The sequence below is a fragment of the Chelonia mydas genome, chromosome 4 (assembly GCF_015237465.2).
Source record: "Chelonia mydas isolate rCheMyd1 chromosome 4, rCheMyd1.pri.v2, whole genome shotgun sequence".
Lineage (NCBI taxonomy): Eukaryota > Metazoa > Chordata > Testudines > Cheloniidae > Chelonia > Chelonia mydas.
The window spans coordinates 88,406,634-88,423,281 of record NC_057852.1 but is presented as its reverse complement, the minus strand read 5'-3'; the positions used below and the strand labels follow the sequence as shown (position 1 = coordinate 88,423,281).

The following is a 16,648-nucleotide window of genomic DNA, read 5'->3' as shown; positions in this document are numbered from 1 at the left end:
GAAGTCCAGTCTGTTGTTTTGACAGTCAGGAGGAGTCCACCCAGAATCCTCCTTTTTGTAGTGTTGGTAGGAAGGTCTCTGTGGGTTAGTATGTTGTTCAGAGGTGTGTGGGAAATATTCCTTGAGTCGGAGACATCAAAAATAGGATTCTAGGTCACCGCAGAACTGTACCATCATAGGGCCTAATCACATCAGCCACACTATCAGAGGCTCGTTTGCCTGCACATCTACCAATGTGATATATGCCATCATGTGCCAGCAAAGCCCCTCTGCCATGTACACTGACCAAACTGGACAGTCTCTACGTAAAAGAATAAATTGACACAAATCAGACGTCAAGAATTATAATATTCAAAAACCAGTTGGAGAACACCTCAATCTCTCTGGTCACTTGATTACAGACCTAAAAGTGGCAATTCTTCAACTTCAAAAACAGATTCCAACGAGAGACTGCTGAATTGGAATTAATTTGCAAACTGGACACCATTAACTTAAGCTTGAATAAAGACTGAGTGGATGTGTCATTACACAAAGTAAAACTATTTCCCCATGTTTATTTCCCTCCCTACTGTTCCTCACAGGTTCTTGTCAACTGCTGGAAATGGCCCACCCTGATTATCACTACAAAAGGTTTTTTTTTTCCTCTCCTGCTGGTAATAGCTCACCTTACCTGATCACTCTCTCTATTTTCCACTGCGTGCATCTGATGAAGTGAGCTGTAGCTCACGAAAGCTTTTGCTCAAATAAATCTGTAGGCTCTAAGGTGCCACAAGTACTCCTTTTCTTTTTGCAGATACAGACTAACACAGCTGCTACTCTGAAACCTGTCATTACAGACTAAAATTTTCATACAGGTGACAACTTGTTTATACTGATCTATATACCATACACTGAAATGTAAGAATATTTATATTCCAATTGATATTATGTGGAAAAAATGAGAAAGTAAGCAATTTTTCATCGATAGTGTGGTGTGACAATTTTGTATTTTTATGTCTGATTTTAGTCTGGTTGTAAGCAAGTATTTTTTAAGTGAGGTGAAACTCTGGGTATGCAAGGAAAATCAGACTCATGAAAGGGGTACAGTAGTCTGGAAAGGTTGAGAGCCACTGATCTAGTTAACAATGCCACTCCTCTCAACTTTTGAACTCACTTCCTCCTTTGGTCCAAAACAGTCTAAATCTGTTGACCTTTAGGGCAAATTGTCTAGTCTTCTAAGCTTTGTGAAAAAGAGGAAGAATTGTGAAGTTTGTGAGTGGAATGGTGGTAAGATCTGTGTTTATTTTCTCTTTGGTCATTGTTGGCTAGCAATATTGGGTGAAATTGCTGTAATTAACAGGTTTGTTTGTTTATTTGTATTTGTCAAGGGTACCCACAAGCCTGTTTTAGACCCTTTTCATTTTTAACAAATTAAATAACCTGTAAAAGGTAACGTAAAGTAAAACTTCCGTAACTACAGAATTATTGCAAAATGTGTTACCCTAATTCAATATATTATTTACACAGAAATGCCAGGAGACACAGGTGAAGAGGACTCTGTTAGTAATATGTCAGAAGATCTACGGGTCACAAATATAGAGCAAGTTTCTGACACAGGTAAATAAAAATTCCTATTTTACATAAACTCCTCAATTTAGTAAGCCAATTCATATCTGAAAAACCACTGGAGAGATATTCTGAAACACTAATTGGACAACGTAACGGTCTACAAATCCTTTAAGTAGACGAGAATGCCAGCACCTTATGTAGTGACATCTATGCTTTTCATTAATTCAGTGTGCGTTATACATTTATAGTGCTCCCTGACAAATTCAAAGAAGACAAGTCTGTAAGAAATCTTCTAGAAGAACTAGGTGCCACACATATAAAGGAAGAAGATGATATTGGTTTAGGTGAGTCAAATGGAACTTACCTTTATTTCTTTTTGTTTTACGTAAACCCTGTCAGTCCAAGATTCGGAATTATTATATGCTATGGTATAACTAAGTATGATGTTTTACTTCCCATTCATAGTAAAGTTAGAGAAGAGGTCAAAATCTCATAATAAAAAACCCACAAAATACACCATATGCTTCTTACAGTACTCTATACTCACATATTCTTTGCAAAGATTCAGGACTAAATATTGTCTGGCAGGGGGGGAAGGGGAAGCTTAACACCTAACTGGAAAGATGTGGGAATGCCTTTGTATTGCCTTGAGTATTTCCAGTGAAGGAAACTCCATGACCTCCTTTGGCAGCCTTAAGCACAGCATTCAGCCTTTAAGCAGAGCATGCTCAAAAAGTTTTAAATGTCAAATTTAAATCTGACAGATAAGGTTTCTGTAACCATTACTTCAGAGAATCTGGCAGCTTTGCATGTACCAAAAGGGAAAGCTGAGTGATAGACATGAGATTACTTCTTGTGATTAACCAGATGCTCTATTGGACAGAATTGCTCTTGCCCATCTACCAATGGCAGAGAATTGCACTCTATTAATTTAAATTCACTAAAATTCTGCCTGTGTAATAAAAGCACATAATTACACCCTTTACAGATCCCCATGACAAACAGCATGCTCAGATTCTAAGGTAAGGAAAAACAGGCTGTCATTTCCCATAAAAATCTAATTTGAGAGACAGAATGTAAGAATAGTTCTTGTGGATCAGAGTTAAAGCTATCTGTAAAATGTGTAAAGTGACATTTTACATGCTGATATGTTATCTGAATGCATGAACCCAAAGGATAAGGGAATTATAGGCAGAGCTGGTTGTGCTACATATAATTAAGATAGAGTTTCCATTATAAGACCCTGCTTTCAGTTGCACAGAACTCTGCCAACTTTAACCTTTTGGGCTGAAATTTTCCATGCCAAGTAACCATTGTGTCATGATGCGCGCGTGCACACCCCCCCACCCCCCCCCACACAACTTAATTAAGGCTGCAAAAACAACCTTAAATCTGGCATTTCCTAACTTTTCAGTGCTTGACTTCACAATCTTTTTTTAAAACGTAGTGTTTTGTTTTATGTAATGTGTATATACGTTACCTTAGTCATTGCCATTTTAATCACTGGAAAAAACTATGAATTCCTTCTTGCAAAATTTCATTTAGTAGTTTGGCAGAATTGATTGTGATTGAGTGAGCATTTACATTTCAAAAACTAAGTTTTCAAGTGTAATTCTGCTAAAAACCGCCTCTTGGATGACACTTTGCACACAGTATATTATTCCTGAAAAGAATTCTATCCTGCACTTCCCCAGTTCAAATAAGAAAGAGTTTAATTATTCTAAATACAGAAGATAATACCACTCAGATTTTTGTTACTTTGCTAACGAAATGGGGTGGGAAAAAGAATGATTTTTACATTATGAAATTATGGAGGTCTTTTGTTCTTTTTGCAGTAGTACCTTTTGATATTTTCAAAATGAACATATAGTGAGAAACTGATGGTTGAAGCACTAGTATGCAGCCTTGTGCGGTCGAGTACTTCATAGATTCCTATGCTGATGAATAAGATTAAGACTGTCACGGTTATTTTTAGTAGAAGTCACAGACAGCTCGCAGGCAATAAATAAAAATTCATGGAAACCCTTGACCTCTCTGTGACTTTTACTAAAAGTAATGGGGGGAGGGGGGCTGACAGGGGAGGATTGAAGCCTGAGCCCCATAGGGGGCAGGGGGAAGAGAGCCAGAGCCCTGCTGCAGCAGGGAGTCCAACACACGCTGCGGCTGAGAGCTCTGCACCCCATGAGCTCTGCACGTCCCCACTCCAGTGCTGAAGTGGAAAATGTCACAGAGAGCTCTGAAAGCCACGAAATCAGTGACATAAATCTTATCCTTACTGCTGAACAATGATGAGGTGAACACAGAGTGCTCCTCAGCTGGTATAAGTTGTCCCAGCTATATTGAAATCAATAGATCTAGGACAATTTACACCAGCTGAGAATCTGCCACTGGACCTTTACAAATACTCCATACTCAGCAGAATATTACCAAAAGATTGTGTGCATCAAATAGGCACATGGTTATTGGACAGACTCAGATGTTGTAGTTTAAATAAAAATACCTTAAAAAAAAATGAAACTACATTTGCAAAGAAAGGTTAATACTGCATTTTATAGTCACAAAAATAGGGAAATTCAGGTAACCTTCCATCAGACGGTCACATCTAGGCATCTTCCTAATTATTACATACACACACCCCTTTTGAAGTTTGATGCATACCTGAGTTTCCTAGATATTACTTACCGTATATACTCAATCATAAGCTGGTTCGTTTATAAGTTGACTCCCCCCCCAAGATGGATAAGTAAAAATGGAAAATTTTTATGATCCATGTATAAGCCGACCCTATAATTCAGGGGTCGGCAAACTTTGACTCCCAGGCCACCAGGATAAGCTGCTGGCAGGCCGAGATGGTTTGTTTACCTCAACCGTCCGCAGGCATGGAGGTAAACCTAAATAAACAAAGTGTCCCGGCATGCCAGCTGCTTACCCTGACGCGCCGGGACAGCAACTGGTGGGGAAATTTTTTGGGGGGGGCGGGGATCAGGGAGTAACCCCTGTGACCACCCCCACCATGACCCCACCCCAGCCCAGGACCTCTACACTCTCCCCATTCCATCCCTTCCCACCTTATCTGGGGAGGGCCAGGGGAGGATGTTCCAGCAGGCTGGGGTGGGCGGCGTGGCCATAGCCTGCTCTGGTGGGTGGCACCGAGTGGTGGAGCTGCAGCTGCTTCAGAGGCTGGGGGGGGGGGGGGGGGGGGGAAGCAGCGTGGCCAGAAGCGGAGAGACTCTGGCCCCGCCTCTTCCCTTCTGGCTGTGCTGCCTCTCCTTGCCTCCTCTATTGGGGGGAGGGGCTGCGTCCCACCTCTCCCCCTCTCTATACCCATTCATAAGCCGACCCCCTTCTCTAATACTTCCCCTTTTTACTAAAAAAATTCAGCTTATGAACGAGTATATACGGTACTTTTAAGCTTATGGCTCAGATTCATCTCTCACTTTGTTATGAGAAGAAAATGAAATAGTGTTAGTCAAAATCCTGATCTAATTGCCTCAGTGCCCATTTCAGCATAACTACAAATTAGTTGAGGGTTCTCAATTTGTCTTCCCCCTCCTCCTCTCCAAAAAAGTATAGTCTCTAAATAATGCCTACTTTTAGAAGTACCAGGCCACACATACCTCTACTTGTAGGAATTCTTCCAAAAACAGTTGCTCCTTAATCATCTTTTTCTAATAATTTCTCCATTTCACCTTTGCATTCCATTAGCGGTCTCAATGGATTTTCTAGCAGAGGATGCCAAAGTAAGGCATTTATTACAAAAGTGTCTTAATTTTTGGCAATAAAAGCCTAAGACAGTGGTTTTCAACCTTCTGGGGCTCAGGACCACTAGTAAATGTTTATGGCCTGTTGCAACCCAATAAACAGTCTTGAAGGGGAGACCCTCGAGTGGTTTTGGTCAGCTCCTGACCCCCCAGGTGGGGGGTTGGGTCCTGCCCAGCACTTACCCCACAGTGACAATTCCTGTGCTGTGGGGCTGGCTGGGCTTGGCTCCCAACTCCAGCCACTGCAACTTCTGGGGTTGCAGTGCCACTCAGGTTTGGCCTTGCCCCCCTGACTGGGCCAAATTTGTGAGAGTGGAGTTATGACCTAGCTCACAGGTCTACAGGGCTCCCGCCATCATGACAGCTGGGCTAAAACTGAGTGGCACTAGGACCCCGGAGGTTGCAGTGCCTAGAGCAGGGAGGCGAGCCCAGCCAGCCCTGAGAGACAGGAGCTACCACACAACCCTTTGAAACATTCTGGCGACTCAATTTTGGGTCATGACCCAGAGGTTGAGAAACCATGGTCCAGGAGAGTCTAAATCCATTGTTAAGTTTTGCTTATTCTGCTACAGGGCATGAACTAGTCATATTTTTCATGAATCCATATCAAACACTAAATATATATTTATTTTCAGTGATTTTTTTTTTTTAAGACAACTTTTAGGCAGGGTTCATTCTAGAAATGTATTCAGAGTGGACAATTACTTCTACTCATACAAAGGGTGAAACTGAATTCACGCAGAGGCAAAACTAGTCTATTCTGACCCAGTATATCAAATTTTGCATAGACCTATTTATCAAGACCATGGATGAGGTCCTTACAATATTAAGTACTTGCTTTAATTTTATAATTTCTCTTAGTCTTGTTATATGAAAGATCAGTGAAAAAAGAAAAGAAGCTTCCAAAAAGCTATCTTCCTAACATGCTTTAGATTTTTTTTTTTTTTTTTTTTAATCTTTCTTAGGGCTTCCACCACCCTTCTGATTTTACTATAAGGCAAGTTCAAGCAGATCTGCAGGTAATCTTCCTGAGATAAGTTCCTAGGCCATGACTTTAAAAACACTGTGCTTAAAGTTAGGTGCTTAAATCCATACATGTCGGACACCCAAATAAATGGCCTCTTTATGGCTGCTGCTGGGTGCTCAGGACTTTTGGCAAGACAGGTGACAGATACAGATTTCGGATCCTAACATAGTGCATTTCAGCAAAATGGGGTAGGCAGAGTACTGGATGTTTTCTGTTTCAGTCACTTGGATAGTCAAATAATGCATACATTCACAGAGTCTCAGCCCTACGTACACAGTGCCACAGATCTGCCCAGCATTTTATTTTCTCTGAAAAGCTGCAAGGAATTTTTACAAGCTTGGTAATCTAGGAATAAAGAATTTCTTCAGGATTTACCCTGCAGCAATGTTCCCTAGTTTCGACATCTTCAGGTTCTTAGGCAGCCAATTTGTGCTACAGATGACGAACATGAGACTGAAATTTATGAAACAGACTCCTAATTCCTGCCCACAAACCGAAGAAAATGGGATGCGTAGAGATGGTCTATGAAGGAATGGAGAAGATGACTGGAGAAGCTGCTACTACACTGCTCTAATCCCCAATGAACACAGCAAACTGTCTTGCTTCATACCAAGCTGATCATGCATAAAGTAAAGATTGAATGTGGCTATTGGCAAATGCTCATAACTTGGTTTGACTAACTAGTGTTGATGGAGCCAAGGCGTATTAGAACTAAGGTAAAAGAGTGTGCTTGATGTTTGCTCTGTGTAGATGGGGTCTAAAAGTCTATGTCTACACGGCAGTTGGGAGAGAGACGCCCAGCACGGATAGACAGACTTGCTAGTGTGCAAATAACTAAATAGCATTGACGCTATGGCTTGGGCAGCAACTCAGACTTTCAAGCCTACCTGACCCCATAGGTTTGAGCTCAGTTGGCTAACCAGAGCTGCAACATCCACACTGCTATATTTAGCACACCAGCTTAAACGGAGCTAGTGAAAGTTTGCCTGCCCAGGCTGAGAGGTTCTCTTCCAGCAGCAGTGCAAACATACCCAGAGTGCCCTTCACTAAATTTTTAGCAGTAATTTCAGAAAAAGCTGACAGAGTCTAGATTCTTGGCTCACAGGAAATGAGCATTATGATGTTGCTTTGCTTTAGCCTTCTGTACAACATTCACAATTGACAAAAGCAAAACAAGTCCACACTGATTTTTTTGGTACATTTTTAATAACTTGTTAAAGCTACAGATCACATTTTGTTGATTAATGTTTAACGGTAGTGTTCTCCAATGGACTGAGAACAGGCCTAGAAGCCAGCCACTGACCCGTTCTACAGCCTCGTGCTTTTACCCTCTCTATATCAGTTTCTTCAGCTGCATAATAAGGATACAAATAAATTCTTGCCTCATTTGCCAGTCACAAAGGGAGCGCCACCAAATAGAAGAGAACCAATTAAATGGGAGACAAGCACTCCTCCCCATCCCAGAGAAAAACAAACATAGACGCATGTCAGCAGTAGCCAGCAGAGAAAAAGGCAAGTCATGGTAGCACAATGTAAACAAATGGCACATTTTTAGAATGTGTCTTGTTTGTGGATTGCAAGTGTAGCATTCTCCTCTACTGTCAGTCTTCCATCACAGATACACTGTGAACATGGCATCACAATGCACTACCACTGAAAAGGCAGACTGCATTTCTTGCCCTTTTTCAGCCTGATTCAATGCCCACTGAAGTCAGTCCATGGAAGTCATTGGACCAAACCCTTTACCAGAATCACTATATTGCCACCTTATAAAATGCACACATGCATTGTCAGTTCATTATTATTTTGTGTTACTGTTGTACCTAGAGGCCCCAAATGAGATGACACTGTACAAACACATAGTAAGAAATAGTAGTTCCCCCAAAGAGCTTACCATCTAAATAATTCATTGATGTCAATTCCATTCCCTAACTTAAACTGACCAATTATAAATCACATGGTATTTATTCTAACCAGAAGAATCTTTTTAATGATATCCCAGGTTTGTTTCAGTGTTGCCATCATATTTTTTAGCCAACAGTCCAAGAGAGCAAAACATTTAAGTGAATTAACAATGAGAGTTATTACTCCAATAGCATGAATTTGCTATTACAGAAGCTCTGGTGTGTGGGTGGTTATGTTTAAGACATAAATTAAGACACTAATTATAAAAAATACTAAATTATATGAATTTACACAGAAATCCCTGAAGATAAAGAGGACTTCATTAATTTCACCCCAGAAGACTTGGAACCGACACATATAAAGAGAGAGACAATTGACATAGGTAAGGTAAGAGTTTTCCATAATAATCTTGGAAGTCTATCCCATTTTAGTGGAGAATTATGCTGTTCTATGAAGTCAAGTTAACATTTTTAAAGGGTTCAGTAGCACAAATACAGTTTTTGTTTTATGACACCATTTAATTGTACATACACAAGATTCCCCTAAAAATGCTAATTTACAAATCACGAATTAAAAAAAACACAGTTACACTTTACAGTACTATGTTGGACATAAATACTTTTTGTATTTGATGTGCACACAAATACCATCTTATTTTATCCAAAAACTAGGAAGTATTGGCCAAACACCTAAAACAGCTGCCACTCAACAGCAATGGCCATTTTAGGACTATTCAGGCTTTTCAAACCATTTTATGCTAGTGCAGTTCTTTTAAGAAATGTATGTATGGATCACAATCCAATAATTGCAATAGAGATGTTATGACTTATTTTATTAAGAAATTTAATTCAAATCACTAATTTATAAATGCGTATCTCATGTCAAGCATTTGAGAAAAAATGGCCTAATTAAAAACAGATTTGCAAACAGTTGGTCATAGAAGTAGACGAGAAATACTGATGTTTCAGAATCAATGAGCATAGAAGCCAGGTAAGGACAAAAACAAGTCACATTTGGGATTAAAGGGTACAAGGCTGATCTGGAATCTACAGGTCTCCCACATGGCATCAAAATGCGCTAAGCTAAAATACCACAGGTTTACACCACAATGATCACAGGTCTAGAAAACATGACCTAGGAGGAAAGATTAAACAAACTTAATTGTTTCAGTCTGGAGAAGAGAAGACTGAGGGGGAAAACCTGATAGTCTTCAAGTACATAAAAGGTTGTTATAAAGAAGAGGGTAATAAATTGTTCTCCTTAACCATGGAGGACAGGACAAGTAGTAATGGGTTTAAATTGCAGCAAGGGAGATTCAGGTTAGATACTAGGAAAAACTTACTAATTGTAAGCATAGTTAAGCACTAGAACAATTTACCTAGAGGTTGTAGAATCTCAGTCATTGGAGGCTTTTAAGAAAAGGTTACACAAACACCTGTCAAGGATAGTTCTGCCTCAGTGCAGGGGACTGGACTAGATGACCTAGCAAGGTCCCTCCCAGTCTACATTTCTACGACAACCACAACTACATCAAAGCAATTCTATGAAGGCGACATTGTATGGGGAGACAAAACTATATTGAGACCAGGGCAAAACAACATCCATCTAGGTTCAGAGACACAGCCAAGTCACATGAATGCAGCAAGAACTTTTCATGTAGAAAGATCCTATGAATAATAAGATGTCATGTGAATACTTTCATTTGCGTACTATGCAAATCAATTGGTTTTCTGCTCCTGTCATGCAATATCCATTCCAGAATATGAATCATTTAAAGACAGCAGTGCACAAATAGGTTAAAAACACAACATGGTTGAGAGGAATGAGCATGGGATTAGAATGCAGAAATTCCTATCACTGACTCAGTGGGTTGCCTTGGTCAGGTCACTTAAAAGCATAAGAATCACCATACGAATCGGACCAGTGGTCCTCTGGTTCAGTACAACAGTAGCTAGTCCTACATTTCAGAGGAAAGTGCAAAGATTCCCATAAAGGGCAATTATGGAATAATTTGCTAATTTTTTGTAATGAGACAATTAATGGTTGGTTTATGGCATGAACTATAATTTCTGAATCAGTTTGCCTTTCTATAAAATTTACACTTAGGTGTATTTTTATGAAGATACAAATATTTGTAAAATCCTTTCAAAATATAATTAAGGTATAAAGAGCTGCATAACTGCTAAGAACTAATTTACATGTAGAGTATTAATCTCACTTATCCTGATTGCATCCAATAAAGTCATGCTTATTTACTACTGATCTTATATGTTTACAAGAGTACACATAGCCCTGTCCTTTATTAAAAGCCCAAGTGGCCTAAGACATCCAAGTATCCAAAAACAAGGAAAGAGGAGAAAACTCAACCTTCCTCCAGATCCTGAAACCTCAGAAAGGGTGAAATCCTAGCCCTACTGAAGTGAGTGACAAAACTCACATTGGGCAGTAAAATTCTGGCCTTGAAGAAGTCAAAGTTTTTACATAAAAACTTGACTCAGGAAGGAAGGGGGAAAGAAAAAAAAAAAAAAAAAGTCTTGTGTCATGAGACTTGGGTTCTGATGAACACTGACGTTTTCAAGAATTCTGAAGATTCCTAACAAAGCTTAAAACCTTTAACTTTTTATTTTTATTACTATTTAATAGAGGTTTGTGTACTATACAGAATGCAAATCTGTATTAATGGAACAGTACGGGTAAGCTATCAATAAAGCCCTACATTAGAGTCTTTCCCTTCAACTGAAGTAGGCTGAACATGGTTCCCTCCAAAGGAGCACAAAAATCATTCCATCTGTTGATTTAACTCTACTATTTTCTATAATGAAGGCACCATTGGGATTCAGCACACGTGAAAACCCAAATGGCAATCCCTACTTGATAACCACATCAGCCCACTATATTAAAGAAGCCCTTTAACTTAGATGGTTTAAACTCTTTAAAAATTAACTGAGAGATGTGACTTTAAAAGACAATGCTAATATTTTTCAACTGTCCATTGAACTTTCCTGTAAATATAGGGTAGACAGGATCTACATTTGTAGGGGGGGGGGGGGGGAGAAGCACTAAAAACAATGAAAAAACAAAAAAACAAAAAAGCACACACGCCTTTGAAGAGAAGAAAAACAAAACAAGAAAGGGCATAATCCTGATGTTTTTAACACCACTTAAGTATTTTAAATTAATTAAAACGGACACAAAAATTAATAGTATTGGGGAGGGGGAAACTGTGGATTGGATATTCCCCACATCTTTCCTTGAAGTAGGTTAACATGGCTAGCTGTCTATCAAAGGCTTTGTCTTTATAGCTAAAAAGGTGTTGTGGAGGCAAGGCAGAGGATGTACCTAGTTGAGGTACAAACTACTCTGCCTTGCCTCCACAACACCTTTTTAGCTATGAAGACAAAGCCTTTGATAGACAGCTAGCCATGCTATCCTCCTTCAAGGACAGCTGAAAAATATTAGGATTATGACCAAGGCTGCACCTAGCTATTTTGCTGCCCTACGCAGCCCCTCCACGGGCAAGCGGGCTGGCCCCAGCCCTCCGCAGGCGGGCGAGGGGCGGGGGGGGGGGCCACTTCCTGTAGGAAGTGGAGTGACCCGGCCCCAGGCTGCTCTGCTCCCCTGGCTCCCAGCCGTGCCGCCAGCAAGTGCTGGAGGGGGCAGTTCTCCCCTCCCCCCAAGCCTGGGAGTCAGGGGAGCAGAGCAGAGCAGGCTGGGGCCATGTCAGTCCATTTCCAGCAGGAAATGGCCAGCCCCCCCCCCGCGGAGGCCTGTGGCCAGCCCCCACCTCCCACCCACAGAGGCCTGGGGCCACAGGCTGCTCCACTCCCCTGGCTCCCAGGCTTGGGGGGAGAGGGGAACTGCCCCCCCAGCACTCGCAGGCGGCATGGCTGGGAGCCAGGGGAGCAGAACAGGCCGAGTTGTTCCACTTACTATGCCGGCCGTGAGTGCAGGGTCGGGCTTGGCTGCAATCTTCAGGGGAGTGGGGCTGGGGCGGGAAGAGCCGGGGGCCTGGGAAAGAGCTGGAGCTGGAGCAGCACGCAACTGTGCAGGGGACATCAAAATTTCCTGGTGCCCTACGCAGCTGCGTGCTTTGTGTATGGGTAAAGGCGGCCCTGATTATGACTTTAGCAATTAACACAGTTATCTTGAGTTAGCTATCTTTATGTGTAAAAACAAAACAAAAACAAAAAACACCACACCACACACACAACCACCACTTTTTTTTTGGGCAGTGAAGATACCCTCTAAGGCAGTGGCTCTCAACCTTTCCAGACTATTGTACCCCTTTCAAGAGTCTCATTTGTCTTGTATACCCACAAGTTTCACCTCACTTAAAAACTTACAAAATCAGATATAAAAATACAAAAGTGACAGAGCACATGATTACTGAAAAACTCTCATTTTTGCCATATAATTATAAAATAAGCAAAGTAAATCAATTGGAACATAAATATTGTATTTACATTTCAGTGTATAGTATACAGAGCAGTATAAACAAATCTATATATATGAAATTTTAGTTTGTACTGACTTCACTAGTGCTTTTTAATGTAGCCTGTTTTAAAACTATGCAAATATCTAGATGAGTTGATGTACCCCCTGGAAGACCTCTGAGCCTAAGGTACTTATCTGGCCCCCATTATTGAGATATTAGAATGCCTCACAATGATTAACATTTATCCTTCCAACACCCCTCTGAGAAGTACCATTATTCCTATTTTATAAATAAGGTACTGAGGCACAGAGAGACTAAGTAACTTGCCCAAGGGCATATAGGAAGTGTGTGGTGGATCAGGAAACAGAGGGATTTGGGTTTCCCATTACCAAGCTAGTGCTCTAATCACTGGACAATCTCTAGCTAATAATTAGAACTGTATAGGTTAAAACGTAAAGGTCACAATCATGGGACGGCACTTCATCAAATCAGTGGCTCTGCCAGTTCTGTCCATTTTATAAACCAAACAACTTTAACAGAGTTCCTGTGCTAAGTAACTTGTAATGTGTATAATATATAGTTATTATACTAAATGCAAAGTGAGGCATAAAACAGCTACAGTACGGTCTATATTTACATCACATTTGTATTTGCTTGGCAATAATTTGAATTGCCAAGTACTGAGGAAATCCATCAGATAAGTTAAAAATGTCTTAGTTTAATTCTGATTTTTTTCCGAAAGGCAAGGCAAACTGGTTGAGACAGCTGTATCTAAGCATTAATGTTACTACAATCTTTTTAATTTAAGTTGTTATTATGGATCTGCAGAAGGTGGGGAGAATATACACAACTCACATATCTAAACAGATTTAACATAAAACTGCATTTTTTGATAGATGATGATTCTATAAGCACTACTTCAGAGGATATATCTGGCCCATCAGTAGTGAAACAGATAACTGGGACAGGTAAGTGTCCAGTTGTACACATCTCAGTTTATTAAAAAAAAAAAAGTGTAATTTCAATCACAATAGCCCAAGACAATCTGATCTCTACTGTGGATTCCAGCTGCCATTGTTTATTATCTACTTCAATTCAGCTGTGGATAAAACTAAATTGTCAGAGAGACACATAGTAAACGTTTAGCTACCAAAACACTTGTCTTAATTATACACAGAGGTAAAATGTGTACATTCATCTTGTAAACCATTGCTCCCATTTTAAGGTTTCAGTTAGATCAACTATTGTTCTAGTAGTACTGTCTCAAGTTAACTGAAGTGAAATCATCTAATTACACTTGAGACAAAAATGTGTTTTTCACTCAAGTTTGGGTGCATCTATAATCATGGTAGGGATCACAATCCCTTCATATTCCCTAATATGTATGCTCCGAGCCTCCAGACTGGATCCTGGTGGCAGCTATTGGGTGTGAACCCCCTGAAATGGCCTCCAATACCTTGATTTACTGAAGAGCAGTCCCTATACCAGCTCTACTCAGTGGGGCAGGAGCACCGTCCACGCACTAGGCTCTGTTCTAGCAGCAAAAATTGCTAGAATGGAGCCATAGTGCATATAGGTATTTTCTGTACAAGCACCAGAGAGAGCTGCTACCACAGAATCACTATGAACAGAGGTCATATTCCAACAAATTACATAAGCACGTACTTAACTACGGGCATGGGTATAGTCCCATTGAAGCTGAAAGAACATGTCTGCAGTTAAGCTTCTGCTTATGTAATTTGCTGGACTGTCCCATTGTTGTTTTCTTTAAATATATTTCCCACTCATATTGAAGTATTAGTAAAATTCTGTCACTCTTAATTATTTAATCTTAAATTACATATTCAACTGAGCCAGCTCCAAAAATACAGCTTTGTGTTTTAGCCAATTCCAGACAATCATTTTTAAAAAGTCTCTTTCTAGCTTTCATCACCAGTCTCATTCTGCAGTATATCCAAAACTCTGCAGTTCATTAGATACAGTACTTTTTAACCTTGTATTATGTTATACTTCTATTCGGACGGTTACATTGACTTCCCGAATACCTAAGAATTAGGTTCAAAATCTTAAACACTAACCTTTAAATTTATTTCATACAGTACTTGTTCCCATACAGTAGCAAAATGTACTTGCTCTTGGTGTTCGAACTCAAACTCTCACTTTGCGCTATACCCAATTTATGATTGATGTCACCACCTGGACACTAGGAAACATCCAGATACTGGGCTTTTGCTCATCTAGTCTACCTGCTACAATTTTCACCTTCATGATGCATTTGTACTAGTACATCCCTTTCTACTTTTAAAGTTAATATGAAAATATTTTCCTCTTATTACTGATACAGAAGTTGCTGTTTATGCTTGAACTCTAATTGCTACTCTCTGTACAGCTTGGATACAAATGTTTTAAAGTTAATAATACATTGCAACAATAAAAACACACAGACAAAAATCTGTTACCATCTGAAGGCACTGACAACTTAAGTTTCATTGGCAGAAAAATATTTTTGCATGCATGACTGAATTGTTCCCATATATTATTGCAACATATACACCTTTAAAGTCCTGAGAAAATATTCAGAAATCCTAGTTCAAATGTTAATTCACTCCACACTCCATTACTGAATAAAATTTAACTATAGATATACTTTTATTTTTGTGTATTTTGCAATCCCGTTATTTGTTTCATTCATATTTTCAGACAATTTAATTCCTTTGGATGAAGCACAGAATCACTTTAGGGTTATTACAGTTCATGATACAGGAGCAGGAAAACACTGGAGTGATAATGAAGTCAGAGCTCTGATAAATATATGGTCAGATGAGAAGATACAACAAATGCTTGAAGGTGCAACAAGAAATAAAGAAATCTTTGAGGAGATTGCCAGAAGGTTAATGAAAATTGGCATAGACAGAGACTGGAAGCAGTGTCGCACAAAGTACAAGAACTTAAAATATGAATACCGCGCACTGCAAAAAGAAAATGATCATCTTGGCAATCCCAGACGAAAGATGAGGTTTTACGATGAAGTTGACTGCATCTTCAGAAGACAACCTCTAGTTGCATCTAGCTGGGGATGTGAAAGTTCTAACCTCATAACAGGTATTAGAACAGTAGTGAAAATACCACTCTCTTAAGACTAAACTTATAAACATGACAATTTTCCGCTCTCTTCGACATTCAGCATTGGAGTTAGTTGAAGTGACAGGTGTAGAGGTGGTCAGACAGGTTTTGTAAAATAATATCGACGGTGAATTCTGAGAGCAGAAGCAAATAAGAGCATAGGCTTTATTGTATCCAAGCAAAATGAAGGGATAAAGGACAGGGAACCCATCTCTATATAATAAAAGTGTTCCCCATTAATTTGATAACAGCTGTGTCCTGGGCTGATAAACATTGCTGCCTAGGATTATATTTTAGCCCAGATGTAATTATTACCTACCTCATAAACAGAATCAACCTCAAGTTACATTCTTTATGAAAAAAGATTTAGAGATATTGCTTTCATTTTGGTATCCTAATGTGGTCTTCACAAACTTGCACTGAAGAAAAAAATGTAATGCTATAATTTGACAATGAATCATTTGAGAATGTAATGAAGTCTTACACCAGTGTCAGCTCATGGCTGTCTCTCAGGTCAGCACCAGAAAGGAGTACTGACATGTGATAACTTCGTAGCAAAGCTCATCTGATTTTGAGCATCAGATTTGTGAAAGCAAACATACTTTCTAGTGGCACCTAACCTGTCCAGGACATTCCTATTCCTGCTCTGAGCCACCTTCTCTAAACATTACTTACGTATCATAAAGACTTTTTTAGTTTGTCTGTTTTTAGAACACCTCTAAAAGTATATTCGTTCACAGAATACTTTGTTTTTCTTTTATAAGAATCAGTGGGAGACACTATCACAAACACAGGACCTTGGGGTATCAAGAGAAAAGCATCTGATGGTAAGAGTTTTTTTGCCTTTTT

At 39.7% G+C, this 16,648-nt stretch overlaps 2 protein-coding genes across 4 annotated transcripts in view; one reads left to right on the top strand and one right to left on the bottom strand.

Moving 5' to 3' along the window:
* PAICS (phosphoribosylaminoimidazole carboxylase and phosphoribosylaminoimidazolesuccinocarboxamide synthase) overlaps nt 1–16,648 on the top strand; it is a 61,065-nt gene that overhangs the window by 14,881 nt on the left and 29,536 nt on the right. The window contains exons 4-9 of one of the 2 annotated variants that reach the window (XM_037897705.2): nt 1,507–1,596; nt 1,797–1,892; nt 8,537–8,623; nt 13,573–13,644; nt 15,377–15,778; nt 16,564–16,626. In XM_037897705.2, coding sequence (XP_037753633.1) covers nt 1,507–1,596; nt 1,797–1,892; nt 8,537–8,623; nt 13,573–13,644; nt 15,377–15,778; nt 16,564–16,626 — 810 coding nt within the window. The remainder of the gene's footprint in view (nt 1–1,506; nt 1,597–1,796; nt 1,893–8,536; nt 8,624–13,572; nt 13,645–15,376; nt 15,779–16,563; nt 16,627–16,648) is intronic. The other variant, XM_037897706.2, reaches the window with a different exon arrangement.
* PPAT (phosphoribosyl pyrophosphate amidotransferase) overlaps nt 1–16,648 on the bottom strand; it is a 70,133-nt gene that overhangs the window by 41,735 nt on the left and 11,750 nt on the right. The gene's annotated exons all lie outside the window — the stretch shown is intronic.